A 25,131-nucleotide genomic window follows, 5' to 3' on the forward strand; every position below is an offset into this window, starting at 1 on the left:
GTTTTTTTCATACAATTGGTGCAAATATACTTTTTCACCTGTAACAAAATTGTAAAAAGAATAGCCATTTCCATTGTTTTTATAACAGCTATATCCCTTAAGAAGATAGATGAATTTTAATTGTGTATTAACAGCAGAATAAACAAATGGTAGTAATATAATAGTACTACTAAGTAACAACAAAAAAGGCCAACTTTTCATTGTTTTATTTACAGATGAGTTTATCATCATATTTTGTTAGACAAGTCACATGTAAGATCCACTCTATTCCACTTCGGTACATGTGGGAAAACTTAATAGTTAATCATCACTAACTAATAGTGTAGCTGTCTGTCAGACAGACAACAATGTTATTACACTAAATAAAACACAGGAATTCTTGTACATTTGTCAAATTCCAACAGAATATAGTTTATTTTTTAAGCTATTCTGATGGGAGTCGCATGTGGCCGCCACATTGTTAGTTGCAGATGCTAAGTGAACCTATGTGGGACATGTCACTAGGTAGACTGATGACATCTGTACCAAGTGTTAGTTTCAAGTCTCTTATCTCCCCACTGAGAACTTCTAATTACAAATGAACAGATTCTAAGATGGGTGTTCTTTTAGCTGTCTTTGTAAGGGTCTTTTGTGTCGTCTTCTGGCTCAAACGTTGCTTCTTCATCTTCAGGCTTCACTTCGCCAAACACATCTTTGACCGATATCCGAGATGGGGTTATGGTTTGTTTAACATCGCCAAACTCCATTTTCATCTGAAACGGAAAACCACTCCAATGCATAGTTTAATCAGCAACTGTTAGGTGTTTAACCTATGGTAATTGTGAAGCTTGGCAAGTGCCCACAATTTGTTTTTCTGTAGAATTACATATGTTTTTATCAACACTAATAAATCAGGTTAATTGTTGCAAGGTTCCTTCTTGGAATCCGATGCGTTTGGGGCCAAGAAAAACACACACAAAAAAACCCATTTATTTAACGACGCACTCAACACATTTTATGTACAGTTGTATGGCATCAAACATATGGTTATGGACCACACAGATGTTGAGACCGAAAACCTGCTGTCGCCACTTCATGGACTACTCTTTTCGATTAACAGCAAGGGTTATGCACCATCCCACAGACAGGGTAGTACATACCACGGCCTTTGATGTACCAGTCATGGTGCACTGGCTGGAGCAAGAAATGGCCCAATGGGCCCACTGACAGGGATCGATAAACCGACCGCACATCAAGTGAGTGCTTTGCCACTGGGCTACGTCCTGCCCTTGGGACCAAGGAGGACATGTAGTTCAAAATTTCTGGATCCACCCCTGCTTGGCTTAGATAACAAAACATGGTAATATATGGTGATAATAAGGCAGGAGTTGAAGCGATGTGAGCCGGAGATCATTGTCCTGAAATGGTGCTAGGTAAACAATCCGTTTTAAAGTTTTAAATCATTATTTTTAATAAAATGTTTATGTCAAGGTTAATGATTTTCAATTCACCTAAAGCTTTCCAGGTGAATGTATGTGAGCGTGAGTCATCACTGGTCTTTCCTGACGAAGACTTGAAATAATAGGCTACTTTAATAACTGGCAGCACTCTACCATAAAAATGGCACATACATGTATCATGGCTATAGCAGTTCTGAGTTGTTTAGCATTAGTGGAACACAAGAACCCCCCCACCACCACCAACTCTTTGCAATGATGGATCCATCCTTTGTCTCATTATACCTCAAATGCTGGGGACAGATTCACTCCATAATGCTTTACATTGTTTTAAGCAGTCAAAACTTGAAGCAAACCACCACCCACCTCTAACCTCGTAAGACTTTCCCTCTTGGATATAAAAAGCCATAATCGGGATACCTTATTCATTTCCTGTAATGAGCGTAACCGTATTCCTTGCTGTTTTATGGCTGTTGCTGTTGCCTCAAAGATGCTTTCATTGGAAGTTCCAGACTTTTGAAGCTCGAAATATTTTTCCACAAACCTACAATACCAAGATACATGGACTGAATCATAATTCCCACAGTTTATGCAATATAACTAAAATACAAACATCATTATATGTATGTGGCACTGCAACACCAATCTATAAAAGTTTATAAGGATGAATATTGTTGTTGGATATATTCTGTGCTTTAATTAAGTGATGTTTGCACTGCTCTTTTGTTTTTGTTTCACTAGTCACTAGTCTGCTTATTGTCAATTCCATTTCATGTTCTTCTCTCAAGAAACAATGGTAAGGCTTGAAATTAATTTTGTGGTTGGAAACAATCTTGCTTCTCAAACTTTTAGCTGGAAGCCTACTAGTAAGTGAGAATCCGTTACAGACATTACTCTCAAAATTAGACTGTGTATAACTTTTTTCAACAGTAAAACCAGACTTACTTATATTTATAATGAGCTGAAACTATGCCAAATTATTTAGTAAACTTCAATCATTGATGAAACCTAGTTATTTTGTAACAAAATATCAATTATTTTAAAACACAATTATTTCACCAAATTAAAATAAAATTCACCAGTTGTTAAAATGTACAATTAATGAATTTGGCAAATGCCACAGCTGGTCCTGGAATATATTTAATATTACCCAGTATACAAGTTAGAGCCAATACGACAATCAACTTCTTAAGGAACCTGCACTGTATGGCATTTGATTAGTGGAAAAGAACTAAATTGTCAAACTTCTAACAATGTTTTCTGACAAGTTTAAACATGATATTTTATATTTGCCACCTGATTATACAGGTGACCTACTTTTGACATGTTGTCTTCACACTCTCATTACTCATGTCCACAATGTCAGGATTTCCAAACGTTTGGTAGAATTTCCTGCAAGAAAGAAAGCAAAGCAATGTCATTACCTCTTAGTATACTTTAAACTACATAATATATCTATATTTATTGGAATCCAACATATGCTAGCTGTAACACTGTCTAGGATGTGAGCCAGGAAACCTGCTGCCACCACACACTGATTATCAACAAGATGTCTTTTATATGCATTTGACATTCCCATAGACAGGACAGTACATACCATGGCTTTTGATTTACTAGTAATGAGGCACTAGTTGGAACAAAATAAAACTAATGGGTCCACCAAGAGGTATTGATTCTAGGACACACTGCACCTCGAGTGAGTGCTCCACCTCCAAACAAGATCTCGCCAACCCCGGCAAGAAAGAAAACTATAGGACTCGACCCTTTATAATGAGTATATTAGTGCCCAGTGCTCACTAAGGACAATCACTGCAATGTCCAATGGATGGAAATGATTGTAACAACCTCTGCCATGTCATACAGATGTTATAACTAGAATATTAAAAGAAAAAAAAGAAGAAACAAATCATACCAGCATCAAAGTGAGGAAAGAAGTTTGTCCCTGACTGAATGCAAATGCAAAATGTTCTACGTTTTTTTATTTAACCAAATTTTAAAATTAAAAGAAACTGATGGCAAAAAAAGAAGTATTTACAACATCAATTGGAGGCTTAACAAAAATAATAAAGCTCTGTATACACTCTAACGAAGTCCTCAGGATACAGAATGTTGTTCACTGGTTTCCTTGGTACTCTCTGTTCATACACCGGTACAGTCTTTGGTGGAAAGGCTTCGTAAACATCAAACCAGACTGGTCGGTCTTCTGCTTTCAAAGCTCCTGATCTTAAAAGACCACACATCCTAAAACATAATAACAGTTTTAACAACAGATCAACACCCCGTTTTTAATCTTTGTTATTAGTAATATTACATGTCTAAAATATGTGACTAAAAGTTTAAAATTTGTTTTTGTTTAATGACATCACTAGAGCACATTGATTTATTAATCATCAGCTATTGCATGTCAAACATTTGGTAATTCTAACATATAGTTTTAGAGAGGAAACCTGTTACATTTTTCCATTAGTAGCAAGGGATCTTTTATATGCACCATCCCATAGACAGGATAACACATACCACGGCCTTTGATGTACCAGTCATGGTGAAAATATGTGACTGTGAAACATACTTGGTCTAGAATGTCTAGAAAAAGAGCCCCTGGTGCTTTCACCTGTTGAGTATTCCTAGTTCATCACTTGAGACAAATGTCTACGGTCTGGGGGTTTTTTCAACAGTCATCAGCCCTCTGACGTTCATCAGGACCAATAAAATTATGTATTACTAATCTAAATGTTGTTCATTTTGGACAGGAAGAGTTACTTCTTCATATCTAAATACATGTGATGTCATTGGTTCGTGAGTGCTTCCAAACTTACAAATGTGCTACTATTCAAGTCTTGAAAGAATTATTGATTACTTGTCTTATACATCTGCCGTCACAAGGGTTTTAGTTTAAATTCAGTCGATGGCAGATGTATCGGACTAATCAATCACACACTCACACCATCCTACATCCCTGGTCATGAACTATGCTGTGCTCACTGATTATATAACACTCGACTGAAAGAGAAATAATACAAATAACAATAAAATACAATACCAAATAAAATGCCTTATTTCCATGCTTACACATATAATAAGCAGTCTGGTTACCCAGCAATAGTAAAGTTATAGTCCATCCCACAGGGAACGCCTTTTTTATACTATTAAATTTACTACAAGTTATTTATTTATGAGCCGATTGATTTGTAAATTGCAAACAAAATTAGTATTATTTTGTTATTTCCAAAACACTTTTACGTTTCTTTTTACGTCAAACCAAACTGAAATTATTTACAAAAAAAAGTTTTATAGAATGATGACTATAACAATACCAGGGCTCGAACTTAACGGCGGCACCGACGGCAATTGCCGTCGCTGATATAAATTGCCGTAGGTAGAGAGCATTACCGATGGCACTTTGTGCCGTCGGGAAACCTCAACAATGGCAAAATATATACACCTGGTGTACATAATCTGCCAATATTTAACATTTGCAAATTTGAAATATGTGTACATACAGCAAAATAACCTTTCAGTCATGTTTATTTTCTGCAAATGTCACTTTTAAAAAAAATGCCACAGCCAGGCTCAAAATTGCCGTCGGTGGGCTGTTTCACCCATAGCAATTCTTTTTAAAATTGCCGTAGAGACAAATTCTTAAGTTCGATCCCTGCAATACAGGTAAACATCTATGGTCCGTTTTTTAACATTTATAATTTTATTGGACATGACTATATTAATTATAAATGCATGTAATAAACAAAATAAGACAGTCACAATGAGTAAATGACACGCATACCTAGTATAAATGCTTCCAAACTTTTCTGTTCTACTACCAGCCATATTATTATGGAGATAAGAGTTTCTACTTTTATTAGCAACGTTTAAAAACAAAAATACCCATCACTGAATGACATTACGTGCAAACGTGGGAACGTTGAGTTATTGCCCTTTAATGTAACCTTTGATCGACCTTTGGGCGAATTGAAATTTCGCATTGATATCTGAAATGTGTTATTTGATATATATGCGTTTTCGTGTTGCTTTTATTTTCGTAATAGTTGATATATTTTGTACGCACATTGGATGTTATTAAAATAATTGAAGATGAAATAAATATATCCTTTTTATAAAATAATATTTATCTTAGATTTCCTTTTTCCAATTCTTGTAAGAGTTGTAAATTTATAATTACCATTTTCGCCAATGTTACAATGATTATTTTTATCATGGAGTGGGGAGAAAATGTGTTTTGTCTATAACAGAGAGTGAGTTGGGAGGAAAAAAAACAGACACGTAAGCTTATAAAGTGTTTATTTTCTAATTTATAAAAATGTAATGTATTTAAATCGGGTATGGGGAGACGCCTTTTTCATATCATCTGTTGTTATCTTCAATTTGTTCAGAATCAAATTCCAAATTTGTGAATGGCGAAACAAGTGGTGCTGCACCACACCGGTGCCAAAGTTTCTTGTTCTGGGTTGTGTGCATTATCAAAATACGGAAGTGATACTCGCAGTAACATTTATTGGTTCTGAATACATATATTTTGGGGCAAGTTGTCCTGATTCCTAATCCATAACTGTTAAAATAATAACCGTTTTTAAGCACTTTGACAGTTGTCAGTTGTGAGTCATCAAAGGAAATCGGTAATGCCATATGATATGGCATATGCAGAAGTTTTTGTTGATGGAAGGTGTTCTCGCTGGGTGAACATTAAAGGGGGCATGACACCCCATTCAGAAGTTCATTAAATGATTAAAGAAAACCTCAGGGATGATGCCCAAGGTTTATTTTAAGGAACTACCCATCCCTCCAATTCCCCATCCCCCCCCCCCCCCCCCCCCAACAATTGTAGGAACATTTCAAAGCATGGTTACTGTACATCATGGACTCTGTGGTTAGGCTGACCCCTTATTTTGCCCCTCAATATCTGTTACAAAAATGTTGGTACATGTATAAGCCCACAAATTTTTCAAGTTGAACCGGACTATCAAGATAATGTTCGTCTGTAGTTCATGGGCATACATTTTGGTGAACTGATCAAAGTACAAATAAGGTTGGGTATTGTAAAATCAAGAGTATTGTAATTTCGAGACTCGGAGATTTTCATGAAATTCACAAGCACGATCACGCTTCAGTCATTGTTTTTTGCAAATAAAAACATCAGAAGAGACACCAAGAGGTTACAAACAAGTTTCACAGAAATATTGCTATACAAATGGGTATAGCCAGAACAGAATGTTTGTTTATAAATACAGTTTTTAACTGTTTTCACTAATTCCTGTTTTCACCCTGGAAACGAAACCCTGCATTATCAAAAATACAGAAGTAGACAAAAATGGTTTGGGTTGGATGGCAAAAATGACAGCTTTCGGTCATGTGACACATTGGGAGATACTCTGTAAGGCCACGATAAAGTAATTAAATGGGTACTAACAGAGTTGGGGGTCTTATCAAATAAACAGCAAATAAAGCACTGACAGATTACTTGAGATTGGGTTCTAATGCTAGAAATTCTGCTTTTAAAGTACTGTGCCAAAGAAAGAGTGATCATGAGAGGTGAACGATTCTTTTGCCCTCACTGTAGGTCCAATAGTCAAAACAATGAACAGCAAATTACATATCCATACCGCTTGTCAGCGTTTCCACAGTTGTCCTTTTCATTGTTTGTTAAAAAAACAGGATGCTTTTTTTTTTTAATACAACAGAAATGTAATAAAATGTTCCAGAAACAAAACATTTGTTTTAAGTGACCTCAATTGAATGTGAAATCATAGAAAATAACACTGTGTTTACTCTCGACTTTACAATACTCTAACCGGACTCCATTTGTTTTAGGGGGAGTGTGTTTGGTGTATATTATATCAGCAATGTTCCAATGGACTTTAATTTTTATTTGACTTTACTATAAACATATTTATTACCCCAGCAGGCACTCATAATGGGGAAAATAAAAATAATAATTTCTCATGCATTGGTTTAACGTACACTACTATTGGATGATTTGACGCCAACACACCAATCACCTTGTTGGTACTAAACATAACGCCATCACGGTTTGGCAAAGCACACACAATGACGTCACATAGTTTAAAGCATTTGTGTTTATGTGTTTCTGGTTTCAGTGTTAAACTTGTAACAAAATGGTAGTTTAATGCAATTCATTATTTTATTTTTTTCTTCAGAATATATAGAACTTTGGGTTTTGAAAATTATCTGCGAACTGTGAATAAAATACAAAGTTAAAGCAATACCCAGAACAGTAAAGTAGTTTACGTTGTTTCTATATACATGGATGTGTAGCCGATGTAGGCTATATCGAAAATAAAGGCTTTTAAAAATAATAGCTGGGGTAAAAAATATAACAAACTTGATACCAGTTATTATCAAATTTATGTCCATCATGAAATAATTTTCATTCGGGACATAAATATGATAACTGGTAACTTGTTTATTATCCTCTATGTATGTACTGGTAAGTGACATTTTTAATGTTGTCAGTTTCAAATTATGGTCCTGGTCAAGTCAAACCATAATTGGTTTCAAAATTACAACACTCAACCGTATATTTTTATAAAGATTTTAAAATATCAAAAAAAGATTTTTTTTATTTTTTTAAGTGATCCCTTAATGTGGGATAACTTTGTTGTGTTCTTTTATTTTTATCTTCAAATGAATCGATTGTATTGATCACTAGCTGATAAATGTACATATAGTTTAGTTTTTATAAAGGCAGTGTAAATATTATTTAACACCCAAGATAGATGATTGTAATGATGAACTGTACCAGTTACGTTGTTTTTATAAGCAGTGATATCCCTAACAATATGAAAATTTAATATTTTATTAGGAATTGCAGAATATACATGTATGTTGTCAATAAGTAAAAATCTGCAATTGAGGAAAAAATATCAGATGACAGTCAGTGGACACAAAAGACTGAATGACCATTCTGATCACTTGACAAATTTGTTGCCAAATAAGTTGTTTCAGGCAAAGATTACTGACACAATAAACATAAAATAAATGTTTTTATTGCTCGAATACATTTTTTTTCAATACGACTTTTATAACATTAGTGTATTAAACAGACAAATGGATACTGGAATGGGACACAGTAGAGGTATTATATTGTATTTTCTTAGATTGGTTTTGTTTACATGTATGTAGTGACCTACCCCCCTGTCCAGGGTGGTATTTAAAGACTTGGAAAGTTGGCTAATACATAGAGATTATTATACGAGCTTGTGTGTCGTACTGATTTTACGAAATGAGTGTCAGGATTATTGTATTGCCCGAGGGTAATACATGAATCCTGACATAAGTTTCGTAAAATCAGCACGATTCACACACAAGTGTAATAATTTGCTGTTGGACTATTTGGTTTACATGGGAGTGATTGTTCTTGAATCTTGGTCATTCAGAAGTTATCTGGATGTTCTGTTTCATGTTCAGGTAGGAACATACACATCTAGTAATTTCACTTACAGCCTAATAATGTTTAGGAATGCAATTTTCATACGCCTCCATTTTACAGAAAGTCTGTCACCTGTACTTTGTATTCCACGTTTATGTAAATACATATTATAAATTGTGTATTTCAGATCTGGCTCATCTGATCTTGACATGTATTTATTCACAATGGTAAAATGAGACATACCTCATCGATCAATGGGAGGCTTTTAAAATGATGGCAATGGCAGAAACTGAAAAGCTGAACAATGAAAGTGGGCGACACTCTCGTAGACGTGACCGTGATGACATCCCATCCCCTAACGTGGCGACGCGGCCCACCAAACACCTGGAGTTCAACCAGGCCATGTCCGACTTCAAGTTCATGTTTCCCAACATGGAGGAAGACGTCATTGAGGCCGTGCTGCGAGCCAACAACGGAATAGTGGACGCAACCATCGACCAGCTGCTGACAATGAATGTGGACTCCGAGGAAATTCCACCAGACCTACAGTGGATTGCAAACATTGAGGATGTGGTGAGAAAATTGTTTTGTGATGTGACTTGTTGAAAATATGGGGGGCGGGACGCAGCCCAGTGGTAAGCACTCGCTTGATGCACAGTCAGCTTGAGATTGATTCTCATCAGTGGGCCCATTGGGGTATTTCTCCTTCCAGCCAGTGCACTGGCTGGTGTACCAAAGGTCGTGGTATGTGCTATCCTGTCTGGGATGGTGCATATAAAAGATCCCTTGCTACTAATGGAAAAATGTAGCAGGTTTCCTCTCTAAGACTGTATGTCAGAAATTACCAAAATTTGACATCCAATAGCCAATGATTAATAAATCTATGTGTTCAAGTGGTGTTGTTAAGCAAAACAAACTTTTGTTGAAAACATATGTCCAGTTTTTAGTGTCTTTTCATTTGGGGTAATAAATTTTTTTTACATGTAACTAAAAGTTATTTTGCAGATTTGATTAAAAGACTTGAAGCCAATTATGTTGCTGTTAGTCAAAGTATAAACCAAACTAAGGTTTTCCAAAGCAAATTTGGTTTTAATTAATTTTCAAATTGTCTATTTTATTACTTAATGATATGTAGTCGAGAACAGTAGGTTGGTCTTGACAAAAGCTTATTCAACAAAACAGTACAGTGAGAACAATGTTATAAATGAATAATAAAGTATTAGCCAATGAAAATATTTTATAGAAAAACTAATGGGAGTTGATAAATATTTTGTAACCTATCTATAGGTTATGAAGCCTGTATTTTGTGGTAATTTGTACCTCGAGTTACCAGATATGCTTAACTTCATTGCCTGCAGATTCAACTTGTATTTGCAGTTATGACTTAATGAAGGACAGCTTAAAGCCTGGGTAATATTCAGAATAAAAATAATGAATATTTATATCTTCATTTTCTCTTTAATCATAAATAATTTAACAGATATCTTGACTGTTGTTCAAAAGTATTGTTTTTAGATACACACACTGACTGTTAATCCACTGTTTTGGTTTTGCAGGACAAAGCTCCAAACGTTGAAAAAGACTGCTCACTGCATCCAATCGAAGACTCCCCTCCACCGTATTCTGAGGCTATTCAGTCCCCACAGCTCTTGATGGGTGCTGGGGCGTGCGTCCAGAAGACGAGCCCTAGGTCCAGTCCGCTGGAGCCGGCGGCCAGTCATTTGCTGGACATGGGCATTGACGAGTTGGCCTTGTCAAACACCGAACCAAAGACTCCCGTCTCCCCCTGGAGCAGTCCGATATCCTCGTTCAGGCGCTATCCACACAGTGTACACACCATGTCCACCAAAAAACCTTTGTACAGAAACTGGAATCCACCTGTGCTTGGCACGTTACCAGATGACTTTCTGAGATTATCTCCCACATCTAATCCTGTGAAACGAACACCATCTGTGGGATCTTATGAAAAGAGTCACCACCGGAAATCTTCATCAAAATCTTTGGTGTGTATTTGTATATTATATTATATTATGTATTTGTACATATTAATGTATAATACCTTGATTTCTGACATTCTGAATAATGTTTGAAGTTGAAGTTTATTACTGCAAAGAACTGAATTAAAAAAAATTTATTTGGCAAAGGGTACGTTTCCACTGCAGACACACCTAAGTTATATTAATATATAATATGGCCTAGTTTGTACGCCATAATGATCATTAGCTTTTTGCAAATTTTGTGTCTGAAATATACTCAATGTGGTGTTTGGAAAACATTTCATGAAAAAAAGAATATGGTTAAATGTTAACTTTGTAATATTATGAACAATGAGCTGTATGGTTTAGATCTATTTGTACTGTATACTTTGAATTCCCCAAAACGAGTAAAGTGTTGTTCCTAATTTTGCTGCAAAGCATCTTACAAAATACCTATGCTAAACATTCCAAACCTTTTCTGAAAACAAGGACGCTAATATGTGACGTAATTTGAATGAAACAAATAATGTCACTACTCAAGAAAAGACCCATATGAAGTACATCACTATTTAAGGGAGTTAATTATTGGTCCATTTTCCTCTTAACCCAAAAGCAATTTTAATGAAGGAATTTCAAAAACATTTTATATAAAATTGAAATAGGGTTTATTAGAACTGAAAATACACATACATTGTAATGTTATAACCTTTACTACTTGACAAAACATGTTTTGGTCTGGTTTTAAATTTATTTTATCATAAAGTTACCTTTTTAAAGCTTTGAAATCTTGATTATATTTACTAGATCTTTCATTATTTCACAAAGGCAGTTTTGAACAGGTGTACTTATTTTATACATAAATAGTACTTTAGTCTGTAATATTTGTTTACTAGCTGATTTGTTGAAAAAAAAGAGTTGTTAATTATATTGTCCACTGACAGATTATATCGACACATGACTTCAGTACGGACATGCTGCAGGAGAAGATGAAGGAAAACGAACGTCGCCGCAAACTGGCGTCGGGGGACATCGACCCGGAGTTGACCCAGTTTCTCGAAGACGAAAGACTGGCGATTATGTTTCAGAACAGTGAATTTTTACAGGAACTACGAGACGATGAGGACTTCATGAACACACTAGAACGAGGTAGTGGCTGATTTAAACAACGTCAATATTCATCTCATCTGTTGTTCATTATTCAGTTGTCTGGGTCACTCTGCTATTGAGTTGATCTGACTTTAGTTTCAGCAAGCCATATTGTAATACAATCATGTCAGAACATAGTATTATTATTCAAATTCTCCAGAATGGTCATGAAAATTGGAAAGTGTTGGAATTTGGTTTATAACATTTAGTGTATGAACCATGTACTTCTGAATTATAGACATCTTCTTTAGCTATATATGTTATTTGTCCATCTATATACTTATGTTTTACCTTTCCCAGGATCACATTATAGATAACTTTTGTAGTTGTATAAGACATTTGTGTTTATCAACACATGTATGTATCGCAGTGTTTGCTATTCCAGATTCCAATTATAGGTTCTCTCTTCATCTGGTCATCTTTGACTTGCAGTCACCTTTCACAGCAACCTGTTTGGCTTTATCTGATTTCGTGATAGAGAGTTACCATTAGAATGCAGGTACCTGTGTATCTTGTGTTAAGTCTTCTTATTCAAATGGAGAAGTGAGAGTATTCAGTCTTAATTTTATTATCAAAACATTATTCGACGTTATCCCTTCTAAACTAATTGTATTATTATTTGTATTTTTGTCTAGATCGGATGAGTACATCAGCTTTTGAACCAAAGACACCCTCAACTCCAGAGAAAGAAGGTAAAGTTGTGGGGGTTTTCATTACTTCCTAAAAACAATTAAACAAAAATAATACATATTTTTTGTATGCTAATGAATTTTCAGCATATCCCTACATGTTTGTACTATGTTTGTGTTACAGACAAGGGAAGATTTGTTGTGTGTTCTGGTAGCCATTAACGAGGGCTATGGGACAGACTGACAGGATACTCTGGAAAGGAAAAAAAAGAAAGAAAGAAATGTTTTATTTAACGACGCACTCAACACATTTTATTTATGGTTATATGGTGTCAGACATATGGTTAAGGACCACACAGATATAGAGAGAGGAAACATGCTGTGCCACTTCATGGGCTACTCTTTCATTTAGCAGCAAGGGATCTTTTATATGCACCATCCCACAGACAGGGTAGTACATACCACAGCCTTTTTTACACCAGTTGTGATGCACTGGCTGGAACGAGAAATAGCCCAATGGGCCCACTGACAGGGATCGATCCCAAACCGACCGTGCATCGAACGAGTGCTTTACCACTGGGCTATGTCCTGCCCACCTCTTGAAAGGATAAACATTAATACATTGAGACATTGTGTGTGATATTGAATACAGTGTGGATGTTAATAATAAATACTGTGTGTTCTTGTAGCCATGAACGAGGGCTATGGGACAGACCGGCAGGATACCCTGGAAGCGTTTCCCTTCAGTCAACAGTTACCGAAATCTGAAGACGAAGATGCTGAACTTAGGAGGAAACTTCGACACATGGGCAAAGGTAACCAGAGAGAAATGCCTAATGCCTTTATGAGCTAGGTTTATCCTTGCTGAGTACAAAGACCAACACTTAGTCTGAAACCAACAAGCATTCATAGAATAAGTTGCTGTAAATTATTTGTCATAAATTTATTTTTATAGTTTAGTTTTGTCCATATTTATAGGATATTAAACAAGCTTCCATTTCGTATCATGTTTATGTCCCGAGTGAAATAATTTTCAGTTGTCACGAGCTTTGGCGAGTGACAATGAACATTATTTCACGAGGGACATAAACATGACACAAAATAGTAGTGAGTTTAATATCCTAATTATTACCAATAATCAATCTTAATTTATATCACTCAACTCATTTGGTTCACGTTCCTGTAAGGTTGTAGTGCCCCAATCGATGACATCATCGTGTGACGTCGAAGTGTTATGTCCCAATTGGCGTTCTAGTGGGATGGATCACTTTGATATGTATGAAGATATTTTTGAACCATATGGGTAATGCACATTATGTTTGGATGCTACAGACTTCAATATTCTTTCAATATTATTTAATAATCTAATTTTCATATCAAAGGTTTTTTTTCATTATTGATGTGGTTTTTTTGTTTTACATTCAGCTTCAAGAAAACAATTTGCTGCCCTCGCAAGAAGATTTTTCTCTCGTAAGAAAAAGAAGTCGTCAAAACACATGTATCCTTTTCATGTCTTTGAATTTGTATTTATTTGTAGAATTGTTAAAAACAGGAAAGATTTATCTTAAATCCACATTTTGATTAACTTCAGAAGTTCTAAGAGACGGTATTTATATTGCTGAGTATTTTGCCAGAATAGATTTTGTCCGCACGTTGCAAACATGAGAGTAGTTCTCCATTTCACTTTTTTTTCTTATTTTTAATGTAGTATTTTTGTATACATGTTTAATATTAAGCAAACCTAAATAAACAACAGTTTTATGTCATTGTCAAAGTCTCATCTGCTTCGCAAATGTATTGCGTAAGAGTTTTAGTGACATCATGTGGCACGCATCACTTTTGAAAAACAATTGCTTGGTTTATGCGAGTATCTGAAGAATGTCAACACTGGATTACAACATGCATTTAATCTCTTGTCAGCAGAATATGGCATGGATATTAATATTTGTTGGTTGAGTTTGACAATAAATTGAACAAGGTAAAACATTATTTCATCATGTAGTAAACATGCATTGAGATTGACCTTTATAGATGCAACTGTTAGGGACACTGAATACATTTATGGTAAGCGAGGTATTTAATTTTGTAGAATGTTTTAAACCTTTTTCTAGAAACCATTTCCCATAAACAGTTGTAGTTGTCAGTCGTTGGTATTGTCATATAATCAATAATACAGCTGTTGTCTTTTCAACCTTGACATTTGGAAGTTTGAAGGAGAAGCTGGCGCCTTCCATGATGAATTTGCTGGATGCGGAGACATTTGAATACCAAGATGAGATGCCGAGTGATGAACACATGAACAGCAGATCAGACGATTCAGTGGTGAGTCGATCAGTTATACTTACACAGGAGCAGATCTAAAGGGAGGTGGGGGGGGGGGGGGGGGGGGGGAGATGTATGAGTACCAGGATGAGACTCCGAGTGATGAATACACGAACAGCAGATCAGACGATTCAGTGGTGAGTCGATTAGTTATACTTACACAGGGGCAGATCTAAAAGGAGGTAGGGGGGTTGTATGAGTACCAGGATGAGAGACCGAGTGATGAACACACGAACAGCAGATCAGATGATTCAGTGGTGAGTCGATCAGTTATATTTACACAGGAGCAGATCTAAAGGGAGGTGGGGGGAGGGGGAGATGTATGAGTACCAGGATGAGACTCCGAGTGATGAACACACGAACAGCAGATCAGACAATTTAGTGGTGAGTCGATCAGTTATACTTACACAGGGGCAGATCTAAAGGGTGGGTGAGAACTTGACAGACTCTCCTCTCGAGCTGAGAAGTGCCATTTTTTTAATAAAGCACTGAGATGTTTGACTTTGGATTTAAATATAAAGTTTCTTATTTTGTGTAAACATTGGCATCATTGGATTATCAGGGTGAAGTAACCTTTGTGGCAGATCTTAGGGCTTCAAGATCTCCCTTTTAGAACTTACACACCCACACCCACCTTGGAAACCCTAGGTCTGCTCTTATTATGGGTAATGCTTTAAACAAATGTACAAAAGAATATAGATGTTTTTCTGTGTTTGGATCATAAGAAAGGTTCCTTGTTAATTAGATGTTCAAGTCTCTGTAGTTGCATCAGGTTTCTTCACTTTTAATATAGGAGCAAGTTTTACAGTTAAACATTTGATATCTCATACTCGCTGATAAAATAATGTGCATGTGTCTGTAGACCGACATTCCTTGTTATCATCACGTTTTCTTATTGTTTTTGTTGACAGCCAGTGTCGGTGAGCACCACAGCAAGTTACCGCACGGTTCAATGACATCCAGAGAAGCCCGGAACGGCAGTAAACACAGACATATTTAGTTTTATGTATGGCTTTATAATATATAAACTAGTAGCAAACATCTATGCATTTACAAGCACTCCCCAGACAGCAGACATGCTTACATACACTTACTCCACATATGCAACCAGGGAACATTTTGTTCAGTATCACATCGCGTTTCACTACGCAAGTTTCAGAGATTGCTACACTGTTTTAAACAGCAGTTGCTCATCAGTTTTTAGTTGACCAGAATTGTCGCTAATTGAAATATTGAAAACAAAATGTTCTCTGGCAGCACTAACTCATACAGTAACAGTTGTGAACAATCCAGTGATGTTTGTAGATCATAATACTCTGTAATTTCCCGGTTGTTGAGAATATGTAACGCATTGTCGTCTTGTTTTTCACCTGCAAAGAATTGGATCAACACACAGATGTGCACCCGTCTGTGGTGCAAAACTTTAGTCATCATCCATCTTCATTTGACCATCATCATAGAAACACAATGTCATGAAATTTTATGCTTGTTCATGAAATGATTGCTACAGCCATTGTACGCCTAACACTAGGCGATATTTTAATAACCACATTGTGTTAATATATCGTGGTGTGTCTAGATACAGATAGCAAAACTACAGACCACAGCTTATGTACACTGGGGTTTTATTTGGAAATTTCTTGGTTTAAAATATGTGGTCAGATTGTCTTAACATAACGTTTTAAAACAAAGACTTTTTAAATTGGAAATATTTTAGTTGGATTGAATTTGGTAAACAACAGTTGAAATCGTCCAAACGGTAGTGCAAATGGGTCAATATAAATTCACCACAGATGTTTGTAAAACCACACAAAACATCAACAGCAGTCTATATTGGTATCAGTGACATATCTGTAATATAGATTCACCACAGATGTTTGTAAAACCACACAAAACATCAACAGCAGTATATATTGGTACCAGTGACATATCTGTAATATAGATTCACCTCAGATGTTTATAAAACCACACAAAACATCAACAGCAAAACATCAACAGCAGTCTATATTGGTACCAGTGACATATCTGTAATGTAAATTCACCACAGATGTTTGTAAAACCACACAAAACATCAACAGCAGTCTATATTGGTACCAGTGACATATCTGTAATATAGATTCACCACAGATGTTTGTAAAACCACATAAAACATCAACAGCAGTATATATTGGTACCAGTGACATATCTGTAATATAGATTCACCTCAGATGTTTATAAAACCACACAAAACATCAACAGCAAAACATCAACAGCAGTCTATATTGGTACCAGTGACATATCTGTAATATAGATTCACCACAGATGTTTGTAAAACCACACAAAACATCAACAGCAGTCTATATTGGTACCAGTGACATATCTGTAATATAGATTCACCACAGATGTTTGTAAAACCACACAAAACATCAACAGCAGTCTATATTGGTACCAGTGACATATCTGTAATATAGATTCACCTCAGATGTTTATAAAACCACACAACACATCAACAGCAGTATATATTGGTACCAGTGACATATCTGTAATATAGATTCACCTCAGATGTTTGTAAAACCACACAAAACATCAACAGCTGTATATATTGGTACCAGTGGCATATCTGTAATATAGATTCACCTCAGATGTTTATAAAACCACACAAAACATCAACAGCAAAACATCAACAGCAGTCTATATTGGTACCAGTGACATATTTGTAATATAGATTCACCACAGATGTTTGTAAAACCACACAAAACATCAACAGCAGTCTATATTGGTACCAGTGACATATCTGTAATATAGATTCACCACAGATGTTTGTAAAACCACAAAACATCAACAGCAGTCTATATTGGTACCAGTGACATATCTGTAATATAGATTCACCACAGATGTTTGTAAAACCACACGAAACATCAACAGCAGTCTATATTGGTACCAGTGACATATCTGTAATATAGATTCACCTCAGATGTTTATAAAACCACACAAAACATCAACAGCAGTATATATTGGTACCAGTGGCTTATCTGTAATATAGTAGACCTCGACATGAAACAAATTGAGGGGACTGATTAATTGCTTGCCTAATTTAGATTATGGGGAGCCATTAAAGATATTACCATAGTGATAATTTCACATGCTAAGGGGATTTAAATATAGCTTTCCTTGAACTAGTCTTATGGGAGTGTTAGGGAACGAGAGTGATGGCTCCCCTTAAATGACGAGTTCTGATATACATTCACCACATATGTTTGAAAAACCCCCACAAAATATCCGAACAGCACTGTTCAGTGATACCACTGGATGGTTTCATGTTGATCACAGATGTTTGTACAGCAAAAGATAAAAGTAAAAGAGGTTTTTTTCCAGGTCATTAGGTCTCTGGGATTATTTTAACAAAAATAACCTTTCATTAACTTGGCTGTTGGAGCTGGTACTCTGAAAGGTGAGAGTGGACTATTTGATAATGTTTGTATACCTGTCAGTGTTAGGCTAGCCTTGACGTCAACCTCGCTCAATTTTTACAGCAATAATGTTGGTTTAATTGTTTTTGGCAATATAATATTAAAATAATGAAAGGCCTTTGATTCTATCAAGTATATAGAATACTGTCCCATCCTCCATTAAAAGTGTTTTTGTCAGTAATTTCTGTTGTCCTTGATATAAAGAGAAAAGAAAAAGTGATTTGGAAAGAACAAAATCTTCTATTTTTTAGATGTGTAATTTGTAAAACCATTGATCACAATGTAAAGCAAGCATCAGACCTTGTAGACCGGCTTAGTTGAGAATGAAGTTATATTTTCTTCATTAGGGCCTAATTTATTGTACTAAACTTTATATTTCATCATTATTTTGTTAATCTGTTTCTATAGTTGGAGTTCAGGGCCCAACATCGTAAGCCTAGTTTTTCACGTAACCATAAATCTACGACTAAACCACAATTCTTATTACTGTTATAGTTCAACAAGTGTAGTTAGAAGAACACATATTTCTTTTTTTTTTGTCTTTAAAATACTTCAGCTTAATTAATGATGTAATTTTCTACGTGAAATTGATGCCAAACACGTGTAAACGCACAACTGGTATAACTGCTAGTAGCAGACGTAAACTTACGATCTTTAGTGAAATGGGGTCCTGTCTTGTAGGATGTGTACATGTATATAGGATTAACAAGTTAAGAAATTATTGACAAAATCAAACTTTCAATGGAGGCTGGTACAGAATATATCCTTATGGGGGTGCGTGTGCATGTGCAAGGGGAATGTGTTTCTGTTTTCAGGATGACCATACAAAACTAAATCTTACAACTGCTGTAAGATATTTGGGTTGCTTTGGAATAGAGTGGCCAGATACGTAACAAATGTTTACCAAACACTCAGGGCAAAGTATTTGATGAATGTTATTGTTTGTTGTTTTCTACATTGTTGACAAATATGGTATTTTGTGTTGGTGCAGATATCTGGGAAGGGTATTTTCCCAGTAATGTTCTTGCCATTTAAGTTTGGTCTGTATAGGTGCTGGAATGGTTGTACAAAATCGTACCATTTGCTGCTGGAAAGGTTGTAAAAAGTTTACCGTTTGGTTCTGTACAGTGTTACAGGCACTAGAAATGTAGAATATATTACCGCTATGGTGTGGAGCAGTTGAATACTCCTTTATAATGAAATAACAAAATGGGCACAAAATGCTTCAAATTGCAGAAATTCTGAAGTTCGTTCAAACAGTATTTTATTTGTGTACCCTTGTCTTTGTCTAATAGTGTCATGTTATATTTAAGATTGCTATGTAGCGTTTCGTTTTACATGTACCACAAAGCTTGTTTATAAGGTTTATTATTTAGAATATTTGTTTTGAACTCATTATTTGCAAAGACAATACTTTTATTTCAGTCTGTGTTTTTTGTGTGAATTTAAAGAAGACCAAAACAGAAACTAGACATAATAGTATGTAATTTGCTGGCATATAAAGCTGTGCTTTGTGAATTAACTGGTGGGAAACCGTGATGTTGTGACCCAGTTAAACATCTTGTCTCCAACTGCAAGGTTTGCCTCATTCATGTCTACAGGGTATTTCTTTTCAGGCTTTCTGCCAGAGGGTAAAACGGGTATGGCACTATACACACATTTTTTTTCAGATTTTATTTTTTTAAGTTAAGCTTTTGAAAAAATTAATGACTCTTTATTGTTATTGTATGATTTTCTTAACCCTAACGATAAGCCTAACCCATTTTCTTTCTGGGGCAGGCTCCCCCATACCCCCTATCAACTGCAGTTGCATTCAGCACACACATTGTAAATATTCAATTTCACAGCGCCATACCCAAAAATGTGTTTCTGGCAAAAACACTGCTATCATATCACTAGTCATGTCATTCAATACTCTAGTATTAACCTGGTCAGTGAAGTAAGTGATCACTCCATGACAACAACAAAGAGTAGCTGCATCCATAGAGAACAATAGACCAGTACCTGTTCAAGATGGTTTATCTTACAATGAGTGCTTGCCAAATGTTTGTAATGAGCGAAAATCGGTTAAAATACTTTTGGAATCTTGACAGGGTTCTTGCGCCTCCTGGAAATCCTGGAATGTCCTTAAATTTTGTGATTTTAAAAATCCAGGCCCGGAATGTCCTGGAAAAAACTTTACGTTTTATTGTGTCCTGGAAATTTAGGCCAAACATTTGGTGTGCGTTTTTTTCCCACATCTTTACTTTTGTTGTCCTCATAACCTGTCTAAATTCAGACAACAATTGGTTATAAAAGCACTCATTGATTGAACATTTTCATGTCCTGAAAAAATCCTGGAAATGTCCTTAAATTTTATGTTTTTTCAAGTGTAAGAACCCTGCATGAGTTGTAAGATAAATCGTCTCCAACGGGCACGAGTGTATTATTCTATTTCTTACACACACTTAAAAAGTGTTTTTAAAAATTTAGTTTAACAGAAAAACATCAAACAAAACACCTCAGCATTAGATTGAAAGAGTATAAGTTAATGAGATCATAGACATAAATGATGTACTAAAATCGTCCTTTTATGGATACTTGGGACCCTTGGGTTATGACTTGGGAGCAGCCAGTCACAAGTTTCACAAGAGGTGATCTACCATGTGTGTGTAAAATGATAATTATCTACAACGGGTCATCCCGTATACGGGGGTGTAGAACAATAATTATCTACAACAGGTTTTCCCGTATATGGGGGTGTAGAATAATACAACCAATCACCGTTGTGAGGTATAGATAAGGCAATTTCAACCCAAGGGACAAAATGACATAAAAATGCAACAACTTAACAATAAAAGTTGAAAACATTTGTTTAAATATTTTTAAAACAATGATACAATGTGAAAAAGAATTCTGAAAACCATGAGTTATGACATCAATCGTCGTAAAACATGAAAACCAAAATGAACTTGCTAATGAAGGACCTTGTCTGCCTACACAAAAAGGGCCACGTGCAAGGCCACAACAAGCATGCTTGAACATTTATTTGATATAAGTACGTTGATTTCCGACATTTGACCATTGGGCTGGACCTGTCGATTACAATGTGATTGGTCACTTAATGTAAGCTTTGACCTTCTTTTGGTTGCCATTGGTTATTTTGTGCCAATTTCAGCAAATCATCAGTAATAGATACCGTAACTTAGTATAAACTTTGACCTTCTGGTTGCTGTTAGTTATTTTGTACCAATTTCAGCAAATCATTAATAAAGTATACTGTCAGCTAAGTAGTCATGGTAACAAAAATTCATAACCTAAAAATTGTGTAAAGAACACTATTATATTATTCTTATTTGTATGTGAAATACCAAGCTATTCTCACATTAATACAGACTGCATTACATTTGTACATATCTGTAAGTATGAAGACTTTGTTGAGTAATACAAACAAATAATACATGATATTAGCTGAACTGACTTTATGAAATCCATATTGTGAATTGAAATTGTGAGAAAAAACCCCAAGAAATCCACTGTGCCAAGATAACATTTTGTAATAAAGTAACTAATAACTAACAATGGTGTCTCTTTATTTGAAGGATGGCCTATTAAAAATCTTCAAACACTTTTAATAAAAAATAAAATAATAAACCCAAGTGTGTTGGATCCTTGTTTGATTATGAAGACTAATTTGATATTTTGTTTATTCATAATAATATGTTGGATCATTGTTTGATTGTGAACACTAGTTTGATAATCTTTTACTCTAAATATGGCAGATGTTTGTATTTACATGACAACTGTTTTGTCTCTGATTTTATTACAAATGTTTATGGGACTGGTAGTTCCAGGAAGTTCAGTAACTTTGAGTTATAAGATTACCAAAAAGAAAACAGCATATTTCTGTGTACCGGTAATTTTGATATTTGTTATATACATATAAATAAATTATGTGTTTGTCCGAAATGTAATGTACTGTATCATTATTGAGTAGATATATTTTCAGAAGTCAAGTACATAGTACAGATATCTGTACTACCACACAACAGATGTAAGTTCAATCAAGCGCTTGTCACTAACATCCGCTAGACAGGATTTACGCTACACAGTAAACCAAATTACCACTCGGTAACCAATTAAAATAGTTTGCCAACATTGGTGAAAAACGACTGGCTGAACTGGGGGTTTTGTTACACTTTTTCAGTATTGTGCAGTAATTCAGTAGGATTTTAGCAGTAGTGTATGCAGTGTGTTTAAATCCAGTACTGAAGTACCATGCAGTAGATAAAATATTTTTCTATATTGGGGTTTCTGCTTGATGTTTCCAACACAATAAATTTCTTTTCAGGAATACCTAGTGCACATATCTGGCATTGTGCATCCTGTATTGTACTTTGTTATAGATTACTGTGTATTGTGTTTGAAAAGTGTATTTGTTAAGTTTCATTCTACGTGGTATGTAACTGTGCATGTCTTATTTATTGTCACTGTACAGTCATTGTTTATTATATGATTTCTTATATCTAACATTGCAGATATATATACATGTATATAAACTTGCAGATATATATAAAATTGCAAATTATAAAGGAATTATCCTGAGTTTTCGGCCATTGTTAAGCTGATGTCGACCAACAGACTTTTTAACAACTAATTAAATATATATTAATAAAATAATTATTAGCGGCTGTATATTAAATGTGTTTCTATTTTTTCGTATGTACGAAATTATTGAGATACCAAATCCAGTTTGGGCTACTTACAAATACAAACACCTTGGATGTATAGACAGTTATTCTAGCAAAAAAATATATTTAATATGTAATACTCGTCATTACCAAATTTTATTAGTCAAAAACACCTTACAATGCTGCCATTGTAAAAGCCATCAGACTACCAAAGCCTTGTTAACAACTTAAATGACTCGGCCATTACATTTTCTTATTTGAAATATCAGTATGTCTATATCCAGTGTGTTTCTGACCATTGTACTCTTATAGCAGCTAAAACTTCATTTTACTTTCAATTTTTTTGTTCCACATATAAAACATTATTAGGAGATAAATTTTAGTGTTGACTTCTGTAAACATTGAGGCGATCAGAAACACCCTTGTAGAAGCAGACACTGGTATTCTAAACAAGGAAATGCTTTTCATATGTAATTTTAATCAGTAAAAATACTTTGTTGGTCGGAAACGTGTTACAGTGTAACGATAGCAGTAAACTCAGCAGTCTCTTTAAGTTGTCTGAATGTTAGTTACATATAGACTTAAATTGTATATGTATATTGTGATGTATGTTTCGTTGTTCACTTGGTTTACAATAATCAAAAAGTCTTATGTTTGTAATGTCCATTACAGTGACAATTTCTGAGTTTGCACTTTCTGTTTTGGGGAATAATTTGCATAAAATCGGATTTGTTAAAAACATGATTTTTATTACAACCAGACACTTTCAAGATAATTAATCAAAGAAATATTTTAGGCTTACTAAACCATTATTTTCAAAATAATAAAGATCATGTGCTGTTATTTTGATTGTTTTAAAAACAGAAAGTGCGAACTCTTGTCTTTTTTTCCCTGTAACAGTAACCATCACCTCCCACCGATACTACTTACTAAACACATCTTTTCATTTGAGTATTCATTTAATCTGTTTTCCTATTTAATACTCAGTAATGTTTAGCATCAGTATTTCATCAGCTAACAATCAAATAGTGTGTGTCTAGCATGTGTCAATGAGTAGTTTCAACACAGTGCATAGTTTTACAGCACAGCTTATTTTCGGAGAACTTTTAGTGAACTTTGTCACTAGACTTGGAACGTGATCAGATTTATTTGTTTTATTTTATCTGCATCCATTTCCGCATGTGTTATCTGTCATCCATTGTCCATTTTGTATGAACACACTGCACATGGAGATAATAGAAATACTATCATTTCCGCATGTGTTATCTGTCATCCATTGTCCATTTTGTATGAACACACTGCACATGGAAATAATAGAAATACTATCATTTCAAGTGTGGTATGAGAGATTTATCCAGGTGTTCTGCGGGTCCAAACATAGACCCTTCCTAAAGAAAAGTGGCACTGAAAATTCCCAATATATATATATATTTAATTATCTCTGTTCTAATAAATTAATTTCACAGTGGTATTCTGCGATATTCAGTTGCTGAAAAAATATCCCATGTATGCTTTATTCGCGCTAATTTTCCCAGTCCCATTAGATATGGGACCGTGGGGAAAAACCCTGGATAAATCCCTGGGTGTATATAGATGGAAGTCATTAACAATCCAAATACAATCGTAATGACATATATTTTTCTGATGGCTTTACAAGAAAAGTGAAGAAAGTTATAGATTAAAGATAGTGGGTACACCATATTGGCATGAAACGTAATTAATATGGACAGTATCGCAGACCTGTCAAATAATAATAATAATAAAGTTTAACACTTTATTTGATGAAGCTTACACAGTTAGCTTGAATTAATCTGCCCTGAGACCCTCAGTTACAATGCAAATAAAACAAAATCATAATTGTAATAAACAGTAAATCATTTGGACAAATTAGCTGGGTGAATTTTGATTCCACCAGTATGTTTGTAAGTCATACCACCACCTTCCCAAAATCATACCCATCTGTTATTAATATTCTAAATGAGATAATACATTAAACAATTTTTTTTTTAAATTCATACATAAATGTGGTCACGGTATTTACTTAAAGAACAATACCATGTCCGATCAACAGTATAACTGCTACTTTTACTCAATAAAAGAC

General features: G+C 35.0%; 2 protein-coding genes across 2 annotated transcripts; one reads left to right on the top strand and one right to left on the bottom strand.

The window, feature by feature from the left end:
- Positions 1-191: 191 nt before the first annotated feature.
- On the bottom strand, positions 192-5,364 carry LOC121369359 (28S ribosomal protein S23, mitochondrial-like). The gene is made up of 5 exons (XM_041494390.1): positions 5,218-5,364; positions 3,516-3,677; positions 2,754-2,828; positions 1,857-1,980; positions 192-752 (listed from the first exon to the last, which is right to left on the bottom strand). Exons 1-5 carry the CDS (start codon positions 5,259-5,261, stop codon positions 606-608), a joined length of 552 nt encoding a protein of 183 aa, XP_041350324.1. The 5' UTR covers positions 5,262-5,364; the 3' UTR covers positions 192-605.
- A 282-nt stretch (positions 5,365-5,646) lies between these two features.
- On the top strand, positions 5,647-18,883 carry LOC121366894 (CUE domain-containing protein 1-like). The gene is made up of 9 exons (XM_041491150.1): positions 5,647-5,714; positions 9,026-9,411; positions 10,395-10,841; positions 11,756-11,960; positions 12,596-12,652; positions 13,279-13,404; positions 14,015-14,087; positions 14,797-14,911; positions 15,823-18,883. Exons 2-9 carry the CDS (start codon positions 9,109-9,111, stop codon positions 15,865-15,867), a joined length of 1,371 nt encoding a protein of 456 aa, XP_041347084.1. The 5' UTR covers positions 5,647-5,714; positions 9,026-9,108; the 3' UTR covers positions 15,868-18,883.
- Positions 18,884-25,131: the final 6,248 nt, after the last annotated feature.

The sequence above is a fragment of the Gigantopelta aegis genome, chromosome 3, assembly GCF_016097555.1.
Source record: "Gigantopelta aegis isolate Gae_Host chromosome 3, Gae_host_genome, whole genome shotgun sequence".
Classification (NCBI taxonomy): Eukaryota; Metazoa; Mollusca; class Gastropoda; order Neomphalida; family Peltospiridae; genus Gigantopelta; species Gigantopelta aegis.

Coding starts and splice junctions, on each gene's coding strand:
- LOC121366894 (XM_041491150.1), top strand. CDS start 9,109: ATGATGGCAATGGCAGAAACTGAAAAGCTGAACAATGAAAGTGGGCGA. Junction 11,961..12,595: donor CATGAACACACTAGAACGAG/GTAGTGGCTGAT, acceptor ATTTTTGTCTAG/ATCGGATGAGTACATCAGCT. Junction 12,653..13,278: donor CTCAACTCCAGAGAAAGAAG/GTAAAGTTGTGG, acceptor GTGTTCTTGTAG/CCATGAACGAGGGCTATGGG.
- LOC121369359 (XM_041494390.1), bottom strand. CDS start 5,261: ATGGCTGGTAGTAGAACAGAAAAGTTTGGAAGCATTTATACTAG. Junction 3,678..5,217: donor TTTGGAAGCATTTATACTAG/GTATGCGTGTCA, acceptor ATTATGTTTTAG/GATGTGTGGTCTTTTAAGAT. Junction 2,829..3,515: donor CCTGAGGACTTCGTTAGAGT/GTATACAGAGCT, acceptor TCTTTCTTGCAG/GAAATTCTACCAAACGTTTG.